A 25,136-nucleotide genomic window follows, 5' to 3' on the forward strand; every position below is an offset into this window, starting at 1 on the left:
TAAGAAGAAAGTTGCCTTAATTTGGAGAGAATCCAAACCCGTTAACTCCCCATACACATTGGCGCGTACTTGTTACCGGTAACCACGCCCACCCTGTCTATCCTGGTGGCCGAGCACTGTGTGTGGGATAGAACCCAGGGGCGCTCTCTCTTGGAGATTTTTTACTCTTTATTTTACTCTAAGTTGCTGAGGGCCTAAGTAGCTGAGGGCCTCACTAAGTAGCTGGCCACTAACCTTAGATCCTCCTGTCCCAGCCTCCCAAGCACCGGGACTACAGGCGAGCGCCACTGTAACAATGTCTGCTACAGCAGTTATTTCTAATCAGGGTTATTTTGTGATACCTGTCACTTCTCAGGGTGCCAGTCTCTCCTGGTTTTTACTGAACCCTGTTTATGGGAGATTCTTTTCCACTTTGGGTCAGCATAACCTGAGTTTTGCATGTTTACCAGACCTTAGTGCAACAAATAGGATCGCAGAAGGGGGTTGGAAAATGTTGGTGGAGAAGCTTTTTTTTTCTGTCTGCGAGGGTCTCTCCAGAGAAACAGTCTTTGGTGTGGGAAGAGGTGAAGCTGGCACCACTTAGCCACAGAAAGTAAATCACCAGCTGCCCAAAGATGACTAGTGTTGTTTACACTAGTGAAAAATTGGAAATAGCCCTCAGGCCCATCAACTAGAGGCAGGTAAAATAAATTAAGGAGCAACCTTCTGATGACTGCTGCATGGCCAAAAGTTATCGCTGAAGCTGGGCCCGGTCACACACCTGGAATCCCAGTATTGGAGGCTGAGTCCGGAGGATTGCAGGCTTGAGACTGGCCTCTGCAGGTTAGCAAGACCCTGTTTCAAAATAATAATAATAACACAGCATTCGGGAGGCTGAGACAGGAGATCACAGTTAGCACAGCCTCAGCTACTTAGGTCCTTTGCAACTCAGTGAGACCTTGTTTCAAAATAAAGAAAAAAAAAACAAAACAGGGCAGGGGGTATAGTCCTGAGGTAGAATGACCCCGGGTTCCATCCCCAGTACTGCAAGAAAAGAAAAGAATAATAATGATGATAATAACAATAATAATAGGGCTGGAGGTGTAGTTCAGAGATAAAACACCCCTGGGGTTAATTCCTAGTACCAGAATAAAATAAAATAAAGGTATAGCTGATCTCTACAGAGATGGGAAAGGATCCTATCGGTTGCACTGAACAACTCTCACAAAATCGCGTGTGATGCAGGCCTGCGGGTGAGTGTGTGAGTGTGTGAGTGTGTGAGTGTGTGACTGTGGGCGTTTGTACATCCCAGTGAAGATTTAACTAAATACTAACAGCTGCGGTCTCTGGGTATGTGGGTAAGATTTTTATTTTTATTTTTTTACTTTACTTTTATTCCTTTCTGGAATAAGTTTATCATTCCTTTTTTTCCTATGAGGGGACAAAGATTACTTTTGTAATGGGAGGGGGCATCCACGAGCTACGTGTGGGGCTGGGCCTGGGGGTGGGGCTGGGCCTGGGGAGGCGCATGCGCAGCTGCCCGCGACCCCGCCCCCAGCGTGGCCTGTGTGCCCCTGTGTTGCAGACTCGGACGCCCAGGGCAGCCCCACGCGCCAGAGCCTCAGCCTGTCGGAGGGCGAGGAGCAGGTGGACCGGCTGCAACAGGTGGAGCTGGTCAGGACCACGCCCATGTCGCACTGGAAGGCCGGCACGGTCCAGGCCTGGCTGGAGATGGTCATGGCCATGCCCATGTACGTCAAGGCCTGTGCGGAGAACGTGAAGAGCGGGAAGGTAGGCCGCTCGGGTGCCCCGTGGCAGGCCCAGCTCGCCCTGGGGTCAGGGGGAGGGCCTGCCCAGAGGCTGGCGGGCCTGTGTGCAGGTTCCCAGGTCCCCGTGGAACCACTGTCTCCCTTGCAAGGCACTCTGAGCCTCAGACACCTCGTCTTTAAAATGGGACCACGCTGGGTGTGGTGGCGAACATGTATTTAATCACAGGACCTGGGGGGCTGAGACAGGGGGATCGCAGGTTCCCAGGCAGCCTCAGCAACCTAGGGAGGCCCTGTTTCAAAATAGAACATTTTAAAAAGGGCAGGGGGGTTAGCTTGGAGGCAGAATGTCCCTGGGTTCAATCTCCAGCTAGCTCCCCAAAACAGCCTCCCTTTACCGGGCCCAATGGAGGCAGAACTCTACTGGAAGGTTCTTTCGGCCTGCTGGGGACCCACCCACCTCGGGAGACAGTTGCCCAGGAAGGTGGGCGTGGGGATTACAAGGCGGGGAGCCCCCACTAGCAGACCCCTCTGTGTGGCCCCAGACAGCAGCAGGGCCCGGGCCCTCCTATGCCTAAGGCCCTCCGGTGCCCAGGATGGTCCCTGCCGCCTCCCTGCGGCTCCCTCCCGCGCTCAGTGCCCCCTCCCTGGAGCAGGTGCTGCTGAGCCTGAGCGACGAGGACCTGGAGCTGGGCCTGGGCGTCTGCAGCTCGCTGCACCGGCGCAAGCTTCGCCTGGCCATCGAGGACTACCGCGACGCCGAGGCGGGCAGGAGGTGAGCCGCCCCGGGCTCCCCCCAGGGCAGCAGAACTGTGCATCACACAGGTGGGGTGCATGGGGGGGCCGTGGGCTGCGCCAGGTGTGAGGGTGACTTAAATGGCCCAGGCATACGCCAGTCCCCTTAGAGGAACACACGAGGAGGACTTGCGCATGCCCCAAACCACCGAAGACACTCCGCCCAGCCCAGCGCAGGAACCCGGGAGCCTCAGCTGCCCCGGCAGGCAGGGCCAGACTGGGTCAGAATGGGTCATTCCGCCCCAGATCTCAGCTCTAACCACTGTAGAATGAAGAAAGACGCTCGCTCTTACCACTCCAGGCCGAGGAAGGAGCGCCAGGGAGGGAGACCTGGAGGGGGGGCAGGAGAGAAAACCTGCGAACCGGGCAGAATGGGGATGGACGGAGGCCGGGCCCCTCGGGTGTGTCCACGCCAAGACCGGCTGCCCTGGTTGCTCCCACCACCCCCGCCCTGCCCGGCTTCCTGCCCGCCCTCTCCTGGGCTGCTGGGGGCCCTCATCGCCAAGGGGCCCCCATCCACCCGTCCTCTGCCTGCAGAAGGGGAAGTAGCTTTGTAAACCTGACGCTTCTGAGTTTTGCATAATTATCTCCTTCACTGGCTCCGCATCCTGTGTGCAGTTAATTAATCAAACCTGGTGGTGTGGGCTCTTATTTGGAGAAGCAGCTTTATGGGTTAAAAAAAAAAAAAAGCAGGGGCTTGGGGTGGAGAGTCAGGCGGGTTCTAAGCGGGACAATCAAAGCCGTGTGTGTGTGTGTGTGTGTGTGTGTGTGTGTGTGTGTGTGTCCTGGAGAAGGGTCCTTGGTGGGCTTCTGGGCCACATCCTAAGATGAGGCTGGAGCCACACAAGTCCCCAGAAGGTGCCAGGCCTCGCCAGGGGAGGGGCAGGGTGACGGGCAGGACCGGGGCTTTCCAGTGTGGGGAATGGGGATGTGCAGGCTTGGGGATTCCGGGATGGAACTGTTTACTGTTTAGGGTGGGCCCTAACATGGGGAGACACAGCAGGGGGCCTCCTGGTCCTGCCCATCAGCCCACAGGCTCCCTGAACGCGGCCTGTGCTTCCTGAACCAGGGCTGCTCTGCTCTAAAAAATGTGGGGAGTCCTACGTACAGCTCGGGTTCCCCCAAACACAGCTGTCTTAGCTCAGGCTGCCATGAGGGTGCTACTGACTGGGGGCTTTGGCAGTGGACATTCCCCCTCCACAGCTCTGGGGCCGCACTTGGGATCGGGTGCCCCTGGCACGGGCTCAGGCAGGGCCTCTTCCTGGCTTGCAGAAGACCCACCTTGTCCCCATGTCCTTGTATGGGGGGTGATGGGGAGGTGAGTGGGAGGGGGCAGAGGGAGAGAGGCGACACCCTTGTGACCTCATGCAACCTGGATATCTCCCCCGCCCCTGCCCCAAATTGCTGACACACAGGGTTAGGGCCGCTATGTGTGAATGTGGAAGGGCAAGCATTATCCCCCCCTCCCCCTCGATATCTCCTGGTGCGTAGTGGCGGCTGACCCTGAGAACCTTCAGGAGCCGCAGGAAGAGGCTGGATCTAAATGTGCTGCCCATGTGAGGGGAGCGAGCGCTCTGAGCGGCGCGGTCCCAGGAGCGGGAGCCCCATACACCCCAGGCTCCTGGACAGTGCCTTGTCTCCCTGTGGAATTCTGGCCTGCCTCTAAATGGCCGGGTGACTTTGCCTTCTCTGGGACTCAGTTTCCCCACCTGTGAAACAAAAGGGGTTAAATTAGTATAGTGGTTTTAAAATGTCGAGGATTAGCCAGGCGTGGTGGCACACGCTTGTAGTCCCAGCATTCAGGAGGTGGAGACTGGAAGACCGCAGTTCGTGGACAGCCTCAGCTACTCAGCGAGGCCCTTTGCAACTCAGTGAGACCCTTTCTCAAAAATAATAGACAGCCGGGCATGGTGGTGCACGCTTGTAATCCCTGCGCACCAAGAAGGGCCCCTGACCCAGCGGGAAGTCCTGCAGGGTGTCTGGGAGACCAGGAAGCCCAGCAGTCTGTCGACTCTAGGGGCCAGCCCTGTGGGTTCCAGGAGGCGGGGCAGAGGGAAGGACAGAAATTCCAGACCTGCCGTCCTCTTAGCCATTCCTCCAGGCCTGCAGTGAGTGTGTATTAAGCATCCGGCACCCTGCAGACCCCCACAGCGGTGAGCGCAGCCACCCCTGATGGAGGTTAAATGGGAGGGTGGAGGAGAGGGAGCCTGGGAGGCAGAGCCCTTCATCCCTAGCACTCCAGGTATCATTAGTGCTTTGAAGGAAATGGAGATGGGGTGGGGCGGCAGGGCTGGGGCCGCTTTAGACCTTGAGAAAGGAGAGAAGGAGTGAGCTGGGCAGGGCTGGAAGGAGCCCGCAGGAGAAGCAGTGGGCGAGAAGCAGGGTGCAGGAGCCTGCGCTCAGAGGACTTCAGATGGTACAGGTGCCACCGAGGCTGCTTGCAGGGACTGACGCTCTGACGGACACTTCTAAAGGGCCACCTGGGAAGATGGCAACAGAGGAAAGCGGCACTTACAAGTCCTGCTAACAATCCAACTCTACTACCACAAAACCAGCGCCGTCAGAGCCAGAAAACACCACCAGCAAAGAAATAAAAACGGTAAATACAAGGGACAGAGAAAAAGGGCTGGAAAAACAAGACACCAGAAAAAAAAAATCAGCTCGAAGTGCCGCGCCCGCGCGGCGCGGAGCCACTGGAGCAGCCGGAGCGGCCAGAGCCGCAGCGCGGATTGGGGGGAGCCGCGGAGCGGAGCGGCCTGAGCAGCCAAGCAGAGTGGCCAGAACAGCCGGAGCAGCCAGAGCCGCGTCACGGAATGGCCGGAGCGGCCAGACCCGCGGTGCAGAGCAGCCGGAGCCGCGGTTCAGAGCAGCCGAGCGGAGCATCCAGAACAGCCAAGTGGAGCGGCCAGAACAGCTGAGCAGAGCGGCCAGAACAGCCAGAGGAGCCAGAGCCGCAGCGCGGATTGGCCGGAGCGACAGGGCGGAGTGGCCGGAGCCGCGGAGTGGAGCGGCTGGAGCAGCCGGAGCGGAACGGCCGGAGCAGCCGGAGCGGAACGGCCAGAGCAGCCAGAGCAGCCAGAGCAGCCAGAGCCGCATCGCGGAACGGCCGGAGCGGCCGGAGTGGCCAGACCCGCAGTGCAGAGCAGCCAGAGCCACGGTGCAGAGCGGCCGGAGCGGTGCGGCCTACATCTCCCCTAGCAGCACCAGGCTCCAGAGAGGAGGGAGACTCAAAACAGAGCTCAAATCCAGAGAGGAGGTACTCTGGCCTCGCGGCCTAGGATGCAGAAGCAGCGTCTTACTGCTGGCGGCAGCGGCGAGTTCACCGGATGGCCCTAGACCAACCCACTCAACCAGCCACCAGGCGCCTGAGAGGAGGGGTGGACAGCGAGTCAAGGTGAGCAGGTGCTGAACAGCCGGGCGGCAGTCAGCAGTTTTGTTGGTGCAGGGAACATCTAAAGCTCCCAAGGGCTGGGCACAGCACAACTGGCAAGGACTCAGAGCAGAGTTCAAAACCAGAGAAGAAATACGCCGCATCACGGCCGAGGGCATGGCAGTGGTGCCATATTGCCAGTGGCGGCAGCAGCAAATCCATGGAGTTCACTACAGCTCCATCAGCGCACTCAACAACCATGAGTCAAATTGCGGCCCCTAGGGGAGAAATCCCAGTATTGCACTCCCAGGGACTTGCGCAGATAGTCTCCCTGAGTAGGAGATTTTAGCAGTGCAGCCCAGTGGGGGAGTGGCAGTGGCAGAGATATCATACCATAGTCACAACTCCCCGCTGGAGAACGCCCAACTTGGCACCCCCCACGGTCTAAGCAGCCTTGATTGACTCCCTGGGTCTGAGACTTTGTGATACAACCCAGTAAAGGAGTAGTGGTGACTGAGATACCACAGACTCGAGATCCAGAGCATCTTAAGTGAACTCGTAGTGACTCAGGGAAGAACCCAGAGAAGGCACAAACTTCCAAAATCATGGGAAAGAGAAATAACAATGGAGCAGTGAATGCCAACAACCCCACAACATCAGAATCTGATAACACAGAAATCCAAAGATCTCTAGAAGATCAAATTAGGAAAATAACTTTAGAAATAATAGAGGACTTTCGAAAAGAATTTAGAGAGTCAAAAAGAGATAAAGGATGCAATTAATGAAGTAAAGGCCTCAATTCAAAGTATAAACAGATTAGACCACATGAAGAATAGAATCTCGCTTCTTGAAGATGAACATTCTAAAAATGAACGCATAGTTTCTAATTTAGAAAAAAAAAAACCCGACAGCAGGAATCTGACATTGAAGAAATATGGGCCCATTTCAAGAGAGCTAACCTAAGAATAATTGGAATAGAGGAGGGAAAAGAAGGTGAAACCAAAGGGATCAACAATCTCTTCAAGGAAGTAATAGCAGGAAATTTTCCAAACATAGAGAAAGAGGTCGATACACAGGTCCAGGAAACTTATAGAACTCCCTTTAGACAGGATCAGAGAAGAGGATCCCCACGCCACATAATTGTCAAAATGACTAATGTGGAAGCCAAGGAGAGAATCTTAAAGGCAACAAAAGAAAAGGCCACGTGACATACAGAGGCAAACCAATTAGAATCACTCCAGACTTCCCAAACCAAGTTATGAAAGCCAGAAGGGCTTGGAGTAACATATTCCAAACTCTGAAAGAAAACAACTTCCAGCCAAAAATTTCCTACCCAGCAAAACTATCCATCAAATTAGATGGGGAAATAAAAAGCTTCCATGACAAACATCAACTGAAGGAATTTATGTCTTCAAAACCAGCGCTAGATGGCCGGGCGTGGTGGTGCACGCTTGTAATCCCCGCCCTTGGGAGGCAGAGACAGGAGGATCACGCAGGTTCGAAGCCAGCCGCGCGTGCTGGCTTAGGAGACCCTGTTTCCAAATATAAAATGTAAAAATAGGTCTGGGAGTGTAGCCCGGAGGTAGAAGGGCTTCCAGGAACCCCAGTACCACCAAAAAAAAACAAAAACAAAAACAAAAAACAAAAAACAAAACCAGCACTAGAGAAAATACTCAAGGAGATTAACTGCAAAGAGGAAATGGGTAATACACGCCAGAACCAAAGAAACAAGAATTCCCATCCAGCAGACAACTAAGCAAAGAAGAATAAACAGTATCTCAAACAGAAATAAGATCGTAATATGTTGGGAATTAAAAATTAATCTCTCTATAATCACACTGAATGTAAACGGCCTCAACTCCCCAATAAAAAGACATAAAGTGGCAAAATGGATTAAAAGCCAGAATCCATCCATCTGCTGCTTACAAGAAACACACCTTACAAGTAAAGATAAGAACAAACTCAAGGTAAAGGGCTGGAGCAAGGTAATCCATGCTAATGGTACTCGAAGACAAGCAGGAGTAGCAACTATGATATCAGACAAGTTAGACTTCAAACCCAAACTTATTAGAAGAGACAAAGGAGGTCACATTTTACTGGTAAAAGGAATAGTCCAGCAAGAGGAAATAACAATAATCAACATCTATGACCCAAACATAGGGGCAGCTACTTTCATAAACCAAACTCTTTGTGACATGAAGTCACACATAAATCCCAACACAATAATACTGGGAGACTTCAACACACCTCTCACAATACTAGACCGATCTTCCAGACAAAGGGTCAGTAAAGATGTCTCAGAACTAAAGAACACCATTAAACAAATGGACCTGTTGGACACATATAGAATATTTCACCCAACTACAGCAGAGTTTACATTTTTCTCAGCTGCTCATGGAACCTTCTCCAAAATAGATCACATCCTGGGACACAAAATGAGCACTAGCAAATTTAAAAAATGTTACATACTTCCCTGTGTCATTTCAGACCATAATGGAATGAAACTAGAAATCAACTATAAGAAGACCCAGAGAAACAACATAAACATGTGGAGACTGAACACCACACTCCTGAATGAAGAATGGGTCATAGAAGATGTAAGAGGTGAAATCAAGAAATTTCTAGAAACAAATGAAAATAAAGAAACAACATATCAAAACCTCTGGGACACCTTGAAGGCAGTATTAAGAGGAAAATTTATAGCACTGAGTGCTCACATAAGAAAAACAGAAAATCTTCAAATAAATAGCCTTATGACACACCTCAAAGCCCTTGAAAAGCAGGAACAATTGAACCCCAAAGCCAGCAGAAGACGGGAAATTATTAAAATTAGAGCAGAAATTAACGAAATAGAGAATAAAAAAACAATACAGAAAATCAACAAAACCAAAAGCTGGTTTCTTGAAAAAATTAACAAGATTGATAAACCACTAGCCAACCTAACTAAAAAAAAGAGAGAATCAACCCAAATTATGAAGATAAGGGATGAAAAAGGAGACATTACTACTGACAGCGTAGAAATCCAGAGGATTATCAGAAACTACTTTGAAAAACTATACTCCAACAAAATGGAAAATCTGGAGGAAATCGACAACTTCCTAGATAAACACAACCTTCCTAAACTGAGTCAAGAAGATATAGAACACTTAAACCAACCAATAACAATCAAAGAGATTGAAATAGCAATAAAGAGCTTACCATCAAAGAAAAGCCCAGGACCAGATGGTTTCCCAAGTGAATTCTATAAAACCTTTATAGGAGAACTAATCCCAATACTACTCAAACTATTTCGGGAAATAGAAAAAACCGGGACTCTCCCAAATACATTCTATGAAGCCAACATCACACTAATACCCAAACCGAATAAAGACAGCTCAAGGAAGGAAAACTACAGGCCTATATCTCTGATGAACTTGGATGCAAAACTATTAAACAAAATACTAGCAACACGCATTCAAAACCACATCAAGAAAATCATACACCATGACCAGGTAGGGTTCATCCCAGGGATGCAAAGCTGGTTCAATATACGAAAATCAATCCATGTAATTCATCATATAAACAGAATCAAAGACAAAAACCACATGATCATCTCAATAGATGCTGAAAAAGCATTTGATAAAATTCAACATCCATTTATGATAAAAACACTGCAGAGAATTGGAATAGAAGGAACATATCTCAACATTATTAAGGCAATCTACAATAAGCCCACTGCCAACATCATATTAAATGGGGAAAAACTTCAAGAATTCCCCCTAAAAACTGGAATGAGACAAGGATGTCCACTATCACCACTTCTCTTCAATATAGTACTAGAGACTCTAGCCAGAGCAATAAGGCAAGAAAAGGAAATCAAAGGAGTACAAATAGGAAAAGAAGAACTTAAGCTTTCACTATTTGCAGATGACATGATACTATATTTAGAAAACCCAACAAACTCAACCAAAAGGCTTATAGAACTGATCAACAAATTCAGCAAGGTATCTAGATACAAAATCAATCTTAAAAAATCAGAAGCTTTCCTGTACACCAACCATAAATCCACTGAAAAAGAAATTCAGAAAACACTTCCACTCGGGATCTCCCACAAAAAAACAAAATACCTAGGAATAAACTTGACCAAGGAGGTAAAAGATCTCTACAAAGAAAATTATAAAACACTGAAAAAAGAAATCGAAGAAGATCTTAGAAGATGAAAAGACATTCCATGTTCATGGATTGGCAGAATAAATATCATTAAAATGGCCATCCTCCCAAAAGTGATCTACAGATTTAATGCAATGCCCATTAAACTACCAAGATCATTCCTCACAGACATAGAAAAATCGGTCCTTAAATTTATCTGGAATAACAAAAAGCCCAGAATAGCCAAAGTAGTTCTCAGCAACAAAAACCACGCAGGAGGAATCACAATACCTGACTTTAAACTATACTACAAAGCCATTGTAATAAAAACAGCATGGTACTGGCAAAAGAACAGATATATAGACCAATGGAGCAGAATAGAAGACCCAGAAACAAGTCCACACACTTTCAGCCAATTGATTTTTGATAAAGGGGCCAAAAACATACACTGGAAAAAAGATAGCCTCTTCAACAAATGGTGTTGGCAAAACTGGTTAACCATATGCAGAAAATTGGATGTTAATCCCACTTTTTCACCCTGTACAAAAGTCAACTCACGATCGATCAAAGACTTGGAAATTAAACCAGAGACCTTGAAGCTCCTTGAAGAGGGCATAGGTCCAACACTACAACACACAGGCACAGACAAACATTTCCTCAACAAGACCCTAAAGGCACAACACATTAAAAGGAGAATCAATACATGGGATTGCATGAAACTGAAGAACTTCTGTTCAGCAAAGGAAACTATCAAGAACCTCAATCGAGAGCCAACAGAATGGGAGAAGATTTTTGCCACCTACACCACCGATAGAGGACTAATATCTAGAATATACAGAGAACTCAAGAAACTCAACACTAAGAAAACAAAGCATCCAATAACAAAATGGGCAAATGAACTAAATAGACACTTCACAAAAGAAGAAATTCAAATGGCCAATAAATGCATGAAAAAATGCTCAACATCACTGGCAATCAGAGAGATGCAAATCAAAACCACCCTGAGATTCCACCTAACTCCAACTAGAATGGCAATCATTCAAAACACAAACAACAACAGATGCTGGCGAGGATATGGAGAAGTGGGAACTCTAAGACATTGTTGGTGGGACTGCAAATTAGTGCAACCACTTTGGAAAACAGTATGGAGGATCCTCAGAAGAATGGGAACAAATCTACCATTTGATCCAGAAACACCACTTCTGGGTATGAAGCCAAAAGATAGGAAACCAAACTACCAAACTAATGCATGTGTATCTATGTTCATAGCTGCACAATTCACCATAGCCAAACTATGGAACCAGCCAAGATGTCCATCAACAGACGAATGGATTACAAAACTGTGGGATATGTACACAATGGAATTTTACTCAGCCATCAAAAAAATCTCAATTACATCATTTTCAGGGAAATGGATGGAACTGGAGGACATTATGCTAAGTGAGATTAGTCAGGCACAAAAAAATAAGAAATCAGATGCTTTCCCTAATATGTGAGAGTTAGGGAGAAAAGAGGAGCAAACAAGACAACCTAAAGGAGGAGAAATGAGGGGGGAAGAGGAAAATCTCTAAAGCTCACAATGTACTTAAACATATCAAAGTCAATCACTAAGCCAAGCAAGGGAGGGAGGGACGGGGAGGGAATGGGGTGGGATTTGGGTAGGGGTTAAATCAGCGATGAGTACATGTTTGTACACACAAGTCTTTTACCCCAATAAGTTGTATGAATATAATGCACCAATAAAAAAAAAAATTTAAAAAAAGGGCCACCTGCCAGCCACAGGGAATCCTGGCTATGGCAGGCGAGGGAGAGAGCGGGGGAGAGTGGAGGGCCATTGCAGAGATGCATGCCAGAGATGGTCCTGGCTTGGAGCCGGAAGAGGAGGCAGGGGACAGAGGATGCACTAACCCCAGGCTTCAGTAGAGGGGACCAGTGGAGAAGTGGAGGGAGGGGTAGGGGAGGAGGGGGCTTCGGGCTCAGAAGCTGGGTGGTGGGGGGCAGAGAACAGCTGTGACAGCCAGGAGATGTCAAGAGGTGATTAATTAGAAGCTGCTTCGAGAGGGAAGAGGATCCCGGGAGAGAGAGCGCTCCAAGCTCTGAGCTCGGAGGAGAGGCGCGCTTTTAGAATCCTCATTTACATAAGCAATCCAAAGCCCTGGGAAGGGGTATCGCCCAGAGAGGAGCGCAGGGGGTGGGGGGGAGCATCTGCCCCAGGCTGGGTGCTCAGGAGATGCTCAACAGATGCTGGTGGGATGAAGGGAGGGAGGATGGAGAGGAGCCATCGAGGGCCGGCAGCCGCAAGTCGCGGGATCAGCTACTCGAGGAAGAGGGCAGCGTCCCTTTGCAAGCTCACCACCACCTGCCCTGCCACTCAGCCGTCCCTCCGAGCCCGCCCTTGGCTCCCGCTTAGATAAAGTCGCAGTCTTACCTGGCCGCTGTGCCGCGTCCTTTTCCAGTCCCTCCGCAGGTGGGATGAGGCGGATGTCATTCCTCTGCGAGGCTGCCACCGTGTGGCGGGCGGAGGAATGACAGCCGAGGGACCATCCTGATGAGCGCGTCTGTACTTTGATGTGAAAAGGGTGGCGGTGCACCTATTATCTGTGTGTGGCGCTGGGGGCCGCTCTGAGAGGGACATGGAGGAGTCTGAGACATGGCTGCGAGGAGGTGATTGAGGACGGCGTGAATAGGCAGAAACGTGGGCTTTAGTTCTGACCCCGAGATGTGCCGCGATGTGGTTCAGGGCTCCTATTGGTGGATAGAGGGCAGCCTCGCACCTGCCTCCAGGGAGCTTCCCCGGCCAGGGCCAGGGACATGCCTGGCACCCCACGAGTGGACACCTGCAGTGGCCACCTCCCAAGCTTCTCATGGTCTCCAAACAGGAAAATTAACCAAGCAGGGGGCAGTGGGGTGCAGGCAGGGAGGGTGTGCCCATCAGGGGAGCAGCGGAGGCTTCATGGGTCTCAGGGCTCTGCCCTGGGGAAGTGAAGGTACAGGAAGGTGGGGGCCCAGGGATGCTGCTTCCTCTGCGTGGGAGCCCCCTGCCCGCTAACACCTTTCGCTCCTGGTGTCTGTAGGCGTGTTTCTCTCGCCCTGGTCCTTTGGTCTCCATTGACCCTTCTGTTCTTTCTGCCTCTGTCTCTCTCTCCTCTTCCCCGCGCCTGCCTTCTCTTTCCCCCTCTCTCTGCCCCCATCCCCGTCTCGATGCATCTCAATGGCTTTCTTGGTCCCCTCTGCCCCCTTCTCCCTCCCTCTCCCGCTCCGGCCTGTCCTTCCATTTCTGCACTTCCCTTACCCCGTCCCGCTCTCTCACGCTGTCTCCCCTCCCCAGCCTGTCCAAAGCGGCCGACCTGGACCATCACTGGGTGGCCAAGGCCTGGCTGAACGACATCGGCCTGTCGCAGTACTCCCAGGCCTTCCAGAACCACCTGGTGGACGGGCGGATGCTGAACTCACTGATGAAGCGGGACCTGGAGAAACACCTGAACGTGTCCAAGAAGTTCCACCAGGTCAGCATCCTGCTGGGCATCGAGCTGCTGTACCAAGTGAACTTCAGCAGGGAGGTGAGCGCACAATCCTCCTTTCCCCTCGGTGCCCGCTGTCTGCCCATCCACCCATCACCTGTCCATCCGCCCATCTGCCATCCGCCCACCCATGCATCCATCCCTCCATCCACCCATCACCTGTCCATCCGTCCATCTGCCCACCTACCACCCATACATCTATCCCTCTGTCCACACATCCATGTATCCATCCCTCCTCCCTCCATCCCCCCACCGCCTCTATCCATCCATCCCTCCATCTATCCAGCAACCAATTATTTGGTTGGGCCATGCCCTGCACTCAATTTTGGGGAAATGGGATCCCTCATCCCCAGAAAGCCCAATGTTCATTAGAGACGTCCACAGAGCGGCCATAGAGAGAGCACTGTGGGAAACTGTCCCAGTGAGGGGAGCCCAGGATTCTGGGAAAACCCAGAGAAGATTAGGAGTCACAGGGATCCACAGCAGTCCCTAGGGGGAAAGCAGCCCAGCAAAAGTAACAGCGGGGTGGAGGCCAGAAGACAGGGCTGCGGCCTCCGAGCAGCGGCCTTGCGTGGGGATCCTGGAGGGGGTGACCAGGGGCCTGCAGGGGGCGGGAAAGAATTTGGATTCTGAGTGACCCTGGGTTCTGAGCTCTACCAAGCCAGAGAGCACAGGGCATGGTTTCCAGCCCCCAGGGCTCCTCCCAACAAGTGCCCCCGGGGGAAGGAGGGAGGTGTCCAAGCCATAGGGCCCTGAGGGAGCTGGGCCACGTGGCTTCTCCTAGACACCAGAGAATGGGCCGTCCAGGATCAGAAGACAGGAACAGAGACCTGACTCTGCACCTTGCCCACACTGCAGAGCCCTGGGCACAGGGAGCAGAGAAGGACCCAGGGCGCCCCTGGGAGCCCCAGAGTGATGGGAAGACAGCTGTAGGGTGTCACAATAGCACCCTGTGGGGTGGGGGCAACTGGCCGGGGTCCACTGCACGGCACATCTCCCCAGGGGCACTTAGTCTAGGAGTCAGTGTCCCAGGGAGCCATGAGGGCTCGACCCCTTTACAGACCCCGTGAGTGGTGTTTTCTACCAAGTGACACTCGCTGCCAGAGCTTGACAGACCCCCGGATCCCTGCTCCCCACCCCTGGGAAGGGCCTCAGCAAATATTCACCAAGCACCTGTGACCCGACAGCTGGGGGACATGTCAGGGATCTGGGGTTTACCGAACAGGGGCCTCCCGCAGCCCCACGCTCCAGGAAGCGGGGGGGGGGGCTTCCCACCTCCTGGAGGGAAGCCTGGCAGAGCAGCTGTGGCGGCCCCTCCTCCTGGCACAGTGAGGTCCCTGCCAGCGCCGGACACCCTCCCTCCACCTGTGCCCTCTGTGCGCCCCTCACCCTCCCTGGGCCCCCTGTCTCCCCACAGACCCTCCAGGAGCGCAGGGCCCGCTGCGAGACACAGAACACTGACCCAGTTGTCTGGACCAACCAGCGGGTGCTCAAGTGGGTGCGGGACATCGACCTGAAGGTGAGGGGGTCTGCACACCCCAGGGAACCACAGGCGCCAGTTGGTATCTGTTTTTGTGTACGTGGTAGCTCGGGCCTGGCCGGAATAATATTCTTCTATCTAGTCATTCAGAAGGGGACCACATAAGCTGGGCCCAGTGGTGCGTGCGTGTAATCTCAGTCCTTAGGAACTGAGAATGAGAGGATCGCAGGTTCAAGACCAGCCTCCGTAGCTTAGGGAGACCCTCAACAACTTAGTGGGACCCTGTTTCAAAATAAATAAAATAGAAGCTGGGCATGGTGCACATACTTGCAATCCTAGTTCTTGGGAGGCTGAGACAGGAGGATGTTAGGTTTGTGGCCAGCCTCAGCTTCTTAGTGAGGCCCTCTGCAACTTAATGAGACCTTGGTTCAAAATAAAGATTAAAAAAATAGGGCTGAGGCTTGGAGGTAGAATGCCCCTGGGTTCAATCCTCAGTACCACAAAAATAAGTAAATAGATAAATAGATAAGCAAATAAATAAATAAATAGGGCTGAGGGTGTGGCTTGGAGGTAGAATACCCCTGGGTTCAATCCCCAGTACCATAAAAATAAATAAATAGATAAATAAATAAGCAAATAAATAAATAGGGCTGAGGGTGTGGCTTGGAGGTAGAATGCCCCTGGGTTCAACCCCCAGTATCACAAAAATAAATAAATACATACTTACATACATAAATACATAAATAAATGAAATAGGGCTGAGCATGTGGCTTGAAGGTAGAATGTCCCTGGGTTCAATCCCCAGTACTGAAAAGAAAAAAAAAAAAGTTGGGCCTGGTGCTGCACACTTGTGATCCCAGCATTCGGGAGGCTGAGACTGGAGGATCATGGTTCACGGGCAGCCGCAGCTACTTAGTGAGGCTCTCTGAACTTAGTGAGACCCTGTTTCGAAATAAAGAATAAAAAATAGGGCTGGGGGTGTAGCTCAGAGGTTGAATGCCCCTGGATTCCATCCCCAGACAAGCAAAAAAAATAAAAATAAAAAAAATACACAAATACATAAATAAAATAAGGCTGGGGGGTATGACTTAGAGTTAGAATATCTCTGAGTTCAATCTCCAGTACCACAAAAATAAATAAATAAATAAATAAATAAATAAATAAATAAATAAGTAAATAGCTGGGGGTATGACTTGGAGGTAGAATGGGTTCAACCCACAGCACCAAAGATAAAAAAAGGTGGGGGACGCCGGGCGTAGTGGCGCACACTTGTAATCCCTGCGCTTGGGAGGCAGAGACAAGAAGATCGCACAGGTTCGAAGCCAGCCACGTGCGCTGGCTTAGGAGACCCTGTTTCCAAATAAAAATGTAAAAATAGGTCTGGGAGTGTAACCCGGAGGTAGAAGGGCTTCCAGGAACCCCAGTACCACCAAAAAAAAAAAAGGTGGGGGACCACAGTCCCAGGATGGGAGTTCTTGGGGGGCACCGAGCCAGCCTCACCCTTCTAAGCAAGAGTGGGGTGGAGGTCCAGGTGCACCATTGGCTCTGCAGATAATTAGGGGCCAGAGGTTGTGAGGGTGACCTGGGCTCAGAGAATGGGGGAGGTCTCCCCTCGGGTCTGGGAGCTCCCCTTGCTACCCCACCTTACCTCTGCCCGCAGGAGTACGCAGACAACCTGACCAACAGCGGCGTGCATGGTGCTGTGCTGGTGCTGGAGCCCACGTTCAACGCCGAGGCCATGGCCACTGCCCTGGGCATCCCCAGCGGAAAGCACATCCTGCGGAGACACCTGGCGGAGGAGATGAGCGCCATCTTCCACCCCGCCACGTGAGTGCCTGCCTGTGCAGGTGGGGTACAGGTGGGCTGATGATGCGGCCAGGTTCACCCCGCCCATCTCTCTCTGTATCCCATGAATCCTGGGGCTCAGGGAAGCCTCCGTCTTTCCCTAAAGATTGGACTAAAAGGAGGAGAGGAGCGGCCAAATCTTAAATCCAGCCTGTCTCAATCCCAAAGCCTTTGGGTGTGGTGGGCAGGGTCATTCCTATCGCCTAAGAGGGCAGAGGCGGCTCAGAGAAGCCCCCAGCTTTCACTAAAGGTCAGACTAGGAGGTCCTAAATCCAGCCTATTTCAAGCTCAAAGCCCTTGGCTATGGAGGGCAGGGTCATTCTCATCCACCTACGAGGGTGAGGTGGCAGTTCCAGCTGTGGGGACAAAGGTTTAGAGGCAGGAGTGGGCATATTAATGGTGCTTCTGGCCCAGCCTGCCCACCCCAGTCTCCTCATCTAGAAAGTAACCTGCGGCGTGAACACCTGGACAGGTAGGTGCTCAGTCCTGCCTAGCAGGTATTTTCCTTACAACCATGAGCTTAGGGATAGGTGACCATTTACTGAGCACTGGCGAGGAGCACCAGTGCTCATCTTCCTGACCACACCGAGATCAGCTGACCATCCCTCCCTCACCTCCTTTACAGAAGAGAGATTTGTTCTAAAGGTCAGAGCTGCATGCCCGAGGTCACCCAGCCAGACAGTGGCAGTGCCCAGCTTTGTGTTTTATTCTATTGACACAGTCAGTTAGAATGATTGCTTTTTGTATATTGAACCATCCTTGCATTTCTGGGACACACCTGACTTGCTTGTAGTATATAATCCCTTTTTTGTCTTGTTGGATTCTATTTGCTAGGATTTTTGTTACGGGTCTTTGCATTTATCTTGATAATCAGAGATGCCAATCTGCGGTTTTCTCATCTCGTGATGTTTTTGCTGGTTTTGCTCTCAGGGTAACACTGGCTTCCTAGAATGAATTGAGGAGTGGTATTCCTCCTTTGCCCATTTTTCTGATGAGTTTCCAGGATGGGTGTTCAGTGTTCTGTAGACACCTGTGCATGCCCAGCGGAAAGCGTTTCCTCTAGAGACACCTCGTGGAAGAGGTGGCTGAGTGGGGACCCAAACCAGGTCTGTGTCCTCACAGCAGGACGGCGTGATGGCAGTTACTGTGTCAGCTGCTTCTCAGAGCTTTATACATCTCTTCTCCACCCTTAAATGACCAGATGAGAGAGAGTTGCACCATTTAGAGTCCCACTCTACACAGAACAGAGCTCAGGGGCCACAGGTGAAGGGACCAAGTGGGACTGAGCTCCCAGCCACCATCCTACCACAACCCGTGGTAAGAAGGTAGTGGTTCAACTCTTGATCCAAAAGCCCAGCTCCATCCCACCCCTGCACCGGGGACTTGTGTGTCTTTGGGCGAGACATACATCAACTTTGGACCTCTGTCTCTTCTTCAGTGAGAAGAAGAGAAGGGGCCCTCGGAGTCTACCAGGCTCATTTGAGCACTGCTATTCTATAAGCCAGGGAACTGAATACACTTTTGTGTGAGAGAAAGCTGGCTGTGGGGGCACAGATCTCTGTTTTCCCCACTGGGCTTGGGAGTTTCATCTCCCGGAGGAGGGTGATCACTAGTGGCCACTAGCAAAGTTATTGGTCCCCGACCCCCTGCACAGGACAAGCCTCCTGGTGCATGGAAGCCCGGCGTGGCTTTGGGAACTTAGCTCCCCTTGGCTTTCAGTTAGCCGGCGCTGTTTCCTGCACCCTCCCCTTTTCTGACCTTCCTCATAAAAGTGTGTTTCCAGGGGCAGCGGCAGTTGTAAGGCCACCGTGCCGGTCAGCTCCCCGTTACTGTAACAAATGCCTGAAATGGTGGTCAAATTACAAAGACCAAAAGGTTATTTGAGCTCCCAGTTTTACAGGTTTTGCAGCCCATGGTTGGAAGGCCCCACTGCTGGCGGCGCATCATAGGGGGACTGTGCTTCTTGGTCAGGAGGTGAAAAAGGGGAGAGGAAGAGACCGGGGTCCCATAGTCGCTTTGAGGGCACACCCCTAAAACCCAAAGACCTTCCCCTAGGCCTCTGCCATTCAGGTCCCACCGCCTCCCGGTACCACCAAGTTGGGGGCCGGCATTTAACTCGAGTGCCTTTGGGTGCACTTCAGATTAAACTACGCCAGCAGCTTAACCTCGTAGAAGGGTCATTTCTCTCAACGAGCCGTCTCCACGGGGCCGAACTGTAGCTTAGAACTCTACAGAGCAGACTCCTGAGTGGAGTTGGCTGGGGCCAGTTCCTCTGTAACATCTTTCAAATGTTAAGATGCATGATTATTACAGCTGATTATTGGGCCCACTGAACTCCAAAGCGACATCAAGGGGTGCTCCTCCTGGGATCCCCGTTTGGTAACATAGAAACCAAAAAGAACTGGAGTGACTTGCTTAAAAGTCACACCGCAAGCCAAGCATGGTGGGGCACGCCTGTAAGCCCAGCACTTGGGAGGCTGAGACAGGAGGGTTCCGGGTTCGAGGACAGCCTCAACAAGTAGTGAGGCTCTCAGCAACCCTGCAAGACTCTGTTTCTAAATAAAAATAAAATAGGGCTGGGGGCGTAGGTTGGAGGTAGAATGCTTCTGGGTTCAATCCCCAGTGTCAATAAATAAATAATAAATAAATAAGTCACAGCACAGTGAACAGTAGGGCCAGGCTTTCAGCCACACCTGCCCGGCCACCCCTGTAGTCAGAGAAGGAGTAGAGCCCATGGGATCTCGTAGCCTACCTAAAACCAAAATGAGAAGGAGGGCTTGAGTCCAGGACTCCTGGCTGTAGACCAGGCTTCTGGACCAAATCCTACTGCGTACAGAGCTTCGGGTTCTTAATCCTCATCACGGACGCCGTGTCTGGGGGTGGGGGCGGACTTCTTTCAGAAAAGGCCAGAGAGTAAATAAGCGCAGATTTGGGAGCTACAGCGAGAAAGCAGCCATCGACCACACATCAGCCGGCGGGCATGATTCTGTCAATAAATAAAACTTCATTTGCAAAGTTAGTCCGGCTGGATCTGGCCCATGGAACTTAGTTTGCCAAATCCTAGTCTAGCAGAAGTCTCAGATACCCTATCACCAAAAAATAAATAAATAAATAATAGAACCGATAGGGTATTCCAGCCAGCACTCTTGCAGCTATAATCTAAAGACCTGGCCACGTAACTTATTCTCTTACTGTTTTGGGTTCAGTCCGTGTGAGGCCGGGGACCGCGGGTCTCGTGGCATGGCGCAGGAGGCAGAGAGAGGGAGGGTGTGCGGGCTGCGCACCTCGCCTCAAGACGCAGTGACGTCAACTCCGAACACGGACAAATGAGTTATTTAGGGGACGTTTTATAGCTAACTCTAACATGGGCATCGCGTCAGGCCCCAAGCCAGGCGGGGGACACGGGTTCCAAATGCGGAGTGGGGGGCTTTCCTGCTCCTTCTCAGATCACAGAATTTAGGGATCCTTGTGTCATCCAGTCTTCACGTCCCCGATCGGTCGTGCCGCAGAGTGAAGAGTTAAGAGCGAGGCTTTGACACCTTGGGACCTTGGCTCTGCCACTGACAGCTGGGTGATCTTGGGCAAATTGCTTAACCTCTCTGTGTCTCCTCATCCTCCCATCTGTAGGCAGGGCTGGTGGGGGATTTCGTTACAGGGTTAATTACGTTTATAAAGGGCTGAGCTCCTTCAAGGCACCCGGCACGACTCCAGCAGTTACGGTCGCTGTCACCGGTGTGCACGTCTCTGGGCGGCAGTGGGTGACTGAACCTCCCTCGGCTGCCTCCCCAGCTCCACAGGCCTCCGGGAGGCTGAGCGCTTTGGGACACCCCCTGGCAGGGCCTCCAGCATCACCCGGGCTGGGAAGGAAGAGAACAGCAGCGGCCTCAAGTATAAGGCCGGCCGGGTAAGTCAATGCACTCCGGAGTCCTGCGCACCATAGAAAAAGGCCTTTCTGCTCTCTGGGCCTGGGTTGGCCTCTCCTAGCCAGGCGTTGGCAAAGCGAGGCACAGGGCCACAGGTGCGTGCAGGGGAGCGGTCCTGGACGCCACCTTTGAAGGAGCTGCGTGGGGCTCGGTCCAGGGACAGGGACCCAGGAGGCTTGGCGCTGTCAGCCTGGAGGTGCGGGTCACACAGGCCCGCATCCCATTCACTTGGGTGGTTGCGGGTTCCGGGTCCCACCCCAGGCTTCCAAACCAGAAAGTCTGGGGGTGGAGCACACCTGTAATCCCAGAACTTGGAAGGCTGAGACAGGAGGATCGCAGGTTCAAGGCCAGCTTCAGCGACATAGTGAGGCCCTCCGTAATTTAGTGAGAGCCTATTTCAAAATAAATAATCAATAATAAAATAGGACTGGGGGTGTAGCTTGGAGGTAGAATGTCCCTGGGTTCAACCCCCAGCACCACACACACACACACACACACACACACACACACACACACAGCCTGGTGGCAGGGAAAGGTGGCTTGTGCTTGCAGCCGGCTGCCCAGAGGCAGGGTTCCAGTGAACCCCAAAGTCTGAGAACCCCAGACTTGGGTTTTGAACTCTGTGGTGTGACCAGTGGCAAGAGAGGAACTCGTGACGGCCCGAAGCAAACAGCAGGAGGTGTGTGCGGCTGGGTCTGCCCAAGTGGGGCGCGCAGACCCAGGGCCAGGAACAGGATCCAAGAAGGCCGCGTGGGCTCAGCCACGCTGTGCTGTCTGGGAGCTGACTGCCCAGGCGCCATCTTGCTGCGGCAGGACAGTACGAGTGTGAGCAGGTCACCGCCTTCCCCTTTAAGCCAGATTGTTCTAGAACACACATGCAATCGCGGGGGGGTGGGGGGGCTCCCCAGAGGAGTGGAAATTAGTTCTCGGAGGTCAAAAATCTTAACTGTATAACAGCACAGGTCTACATAACAGCACAGACCACGGAAACAGATGTTCAGTATATCCATGCCATAAAATTCCAGGATAGCGGCAAAATTAGGAAGAACTCTCTAAAAAGTCTCCTTAGGGAAGGGTGTGTGTGTGTGTGTGTGTGTGTGTGTCTGTGTGTGTGTGTGTGTCTGTGTGTGTGTGTGTTTTACCGGGATTGAACTCAAGAGCATTTTACCTCCAAACTACACCCCCATCCTTTTTTTTTTCCAGTAGGTCGCTGAGAATCTCGTTTCTTTGCTGAGGCTGTCCTCAAACCTGTCATTCTCCTGTCTCAGCCTCCCAAGTACTGGGATTACAGACACGCGTCAGCAAGCCCAGTTATTATTATTATTTTTTTAAAGTGGAGAAATACTAGTCTAGAAAGAAAGGCAAGCCAGGAGTGGTGGCGCATGCTTGCAGTCCCAGCTACTTGGGCAGGGGAGCTGAGGCAGGAGGATTGCAAATTCAACTCTAGTCCAGGCAACTTAGCAAGACCCGATCTCAAAATAAAGTTTATTTAGGTATGTATGTTTTATTTGTTTATTTTGTGTGGTACTGGGGATTGAACCCAGGGGCATTCTACCTCTGAGCCACACCCCCAGCAGCCTTTTTTTAAAAATATTTTTTGTTTTGAAACAGGGTCTCACTAGGTTACCAAGAGTCTCACTACATCGCCGAGGCTGGCCTCAAACCTGCCATCCTCCTGTCTAAGCCTCCCAAGTGTTGGGATTACAGGCGTGCGCCGCCACCATGTCCAGCTTCAAAATAAAAATTTAAAAGGGGGTGGGGGTGCTTACCAGGACTTCAAAAGAGGGGGTGGAGGAGGGAGAGAGAAAGGCAGGCACTTTTGCTGCTCAGAGAGAGGGGGAGACAGGACTAAGGTCACACAGCTGAAAATGGCCGAGTAGGGTCCTGGAGCTGACCAGTCTGCAAGTCTCCAAAGCCCGCACTCTTTGCCACACCAGGCCGTGCTAGAATATTCCTTCTGGACCTGGGGACACAGCGGACCTCACACCCCTGCTTAGACATCCCCGCAGGTATTCTCTCCCAGACCCGTTCTCCACTCTCCTCCCAGCGAGGAGGGAGGGGAGATATTTTTATTGCTTACCGGCAGGCAATCGCTCATCCCCATTCTCTCCTGACGTGAATTCACGAAGCCCTCTCACTCTCCCTGAGCGCGGGGCAGTATCACCAACAGAAGGAGTTACTCGGCCACACAGCAGTTAGACCAGAGACGCCACTTCTCCCAGATCTCAGACACTCACCTCCTGTCTCTTGCCTCCCCGTCCTTGGCCCTTGGCCTTCTTTCTCTCTCCTCAGCTGCCCCTGGGGAAGATAGGCAGGGGCTTCAGCAACAAAGACCCCGATTTCCATGACGACTACGGCTCTCTTCAAAACGAAGACTGCGACTGCGGGGACAGCGACCACCAGGGCCGGCCAGAGCGGAGCCGTCTGGAGGGCTTCAACAGCCTGGAGGTCACCAACGTGTAGGGAGCCGGCCCTGATATGGGGGACCAGGACGGGGGAGCAGCCGCCGGTCCCCGGCGCCCTCCCGCTGTTCATAGCCACTTTGGGCCACAGCTGGGCCTCCGCTCCCGGGCAGAATCCCAAGGGGTTGCTGCAGCTGCAGAGAAGATACTGCAGAGGGCCCCGCTCGACAGGAGACAGGCCCTGAGGACACGGCCCAGTCCCAGTGCCCAGCCCTGCGTGCAGACGCTGACCCTCAGGGAGCGTCCGGTGGTCTCCCAGGCCTCGGACAGAGCAGCCAAGGTGGAGAGGCCCGCATTCCCTCCTGAGAGGAGCCCTTGGGACCCTGCCTCAGCATGGCAGAGCCCAGAGCTGGCTCGCTCCCTCTCTCGGGAGAATGCAGACCGGGGTGGGTGGCTCTGTGTTAATGGGGTGAGTATGCTAAGAGCTGCTTGCCTGTCCGCCTCCGGTGGCTGTGGAGGGGCAGGTGAGGGGTGCCTGCGGGCCGGGGCTCAGCAGCAGCAGCCCTGGGGAACGCATCATCCTGTCCCTGGCATCGTCATCAGAATGAAAGGCATGGGGGCCACGGGAGCCAGGGGGGCTGGGATCATTGACTCTTGTCTGGAGTGTGGGGATGAACTTGGGACCCAGATCAGGGAGATGTTTGTCATCATAACCCAGCACGCCTTTGCTGTCCCCATCGTAGGCATGCTCCCTGACGAGTTACAGATCCCACAAAGCAAAACCGCCAGGTGCCGGTGGAAGGAACCCCCAGCCCTTTCCTTCACCCGCCACTGATTGCTGTGTGGCTTTCTCCCAGCGGCCCCGCCTCCCTGTGCCTCGACAGCTTCATTTACAATACTTCTGGTCCCTCCCAGAACACTGGGAGCATTAACAGTCGCTAACATCCATAACGCACTTTGGACCTCTCTGGAGATGGCGGAGGTGATGTGGGCGGGGATGTGCCTGACTCCATCCATGATGCAGAGCAGACCCTGGACCGCTCCTGCCCCGCTGCTACAGTTGGAAGGATGTGCAAAGGAGAGTAGAATATTTAATGTTCAGACTCTCTTAGAGTCCCCCCCAAAAAAGGACCTGACCCAAGAAATGGGGGAGCAGGAAATACCTGGAGCACCAGAGAGCAGTTTGGCTCAGCGCTCGGGCTGCAGCCGGCTGGCCATCTGACTTTGCGAGTGCGGACTGGGGAAGAGTATGCGCGCGCATCCGTCGTCATGCCGACCATTTTGGCGCCATGATGCTCCTCTTCCTGTCTGAGGGCATTCGCACAAGCAGCTGATGAAAGGTTTAAATTTCCAGGGTTTAATCCAGGCGCGGTGGTACACGCCGGTAACCCCAGTACTTAGGAGGCCGAGACAAGAGGATTGCAGGTTCGAAGCCTGCCTTGGTAATTTAGCAAGGCTGTCAGCCACCTAGTGAGATCTTGTTTCCAAATAAATAAAATTGGGCTGAGGGTGTAGCTTGGAGGTAGAATGTCTCTGGTTTCAATCCCTAGCACCACATATGCCAAAAAAAAAAAAAAATTGTTTTAAGGTTTGCTTGCAGTAGGTCCCAGCCTCTGAGAACCACCCCAGCCCATGTCCTTTGACCCCACCAATCGCTCCTCCTCATGGGAAAAGCACAACGGAACCGAGAGCTTGAAGCCTGCTCCTTCTGGCAGCTGAAGCCCACCCTGGAAACGCAGCCTTCTCTCTACCTGAAACCGCAGGACCAGTTGCCGGGCAGGTGACTGTCCCCATCCATCGGAATCCGTGGCTTCCTGGGGACTCTCTGCTTTCGGGAGCCGAGGGGTGTGTGTCAGTAAACATCCTCACTGCTGTGAGCCACACACAAGACCCACCACGCTTAGAGGAAGAAAAGTTTATTTGCTTT

The 25,136-nt window shown here is 52.3% G+C and overlaps 1 protein-coding gene across 1 annotated transcript in view; it reads left to right on the forward strand.

Moving 5' to 3' along the window:
* The window catches only part of KAZN (kazrin, periplakin interacting protein), a gene marked incomplete at both ends in the record, with an annotated part of 415,307 nt that extends 392,037 nt beyond the window's left edge, over positions 1 to 23,270 (forward strand). Inside the window, 7 exons of the mRNA XM_080690664.1 lie at positions 1,565 to 1,770; positions 2,402 to 2,520; positions 13,367 to 13,598; positions 14,977 to 15,078; positions 16,700 to 16,866; positions 20,674 to 20,788; positions 23,100 to 23,270. Coding sequence (XP_080546790.1) covers positions 1,565 to 1,770; positions 2,402 to 2,520; positions 13,367 to 13,598; positions 14,977 to 15,078; positions 16,700 to 16,866; positions 20,674 to 20,788; positions 23,100 to 23,270 — 1,112 coding nt within the window. The remainder of the gene's footprint in view (positions 1 to 1,564; positions 1,771 to 2,401; positions 2,521 to 13,366; positions 13,599 to 14,976; positions 15,079 to 16,699; positions 16,867 to 20,673; positions 20,789 to 23,099) is intronic.
* Between the last annotated feature and the right edge of the window lie 1,866 nt (positions 23,271 to 25,136).

The sequence above is a fragment of the Muscardinus avellanarius genome, assembly GCF_963383645.1.
Source record: "Muscardinus avellanarius genome assembly, chromosome: 3".
In the NCBI taxonomy this organism is placed as follows: domain Eukaryota; kingdom Metazoa; phylum Chordata; class Mammalia; order Rodentia; family Gliridae; genus Muscardinus; species Muscardinus avellanarius.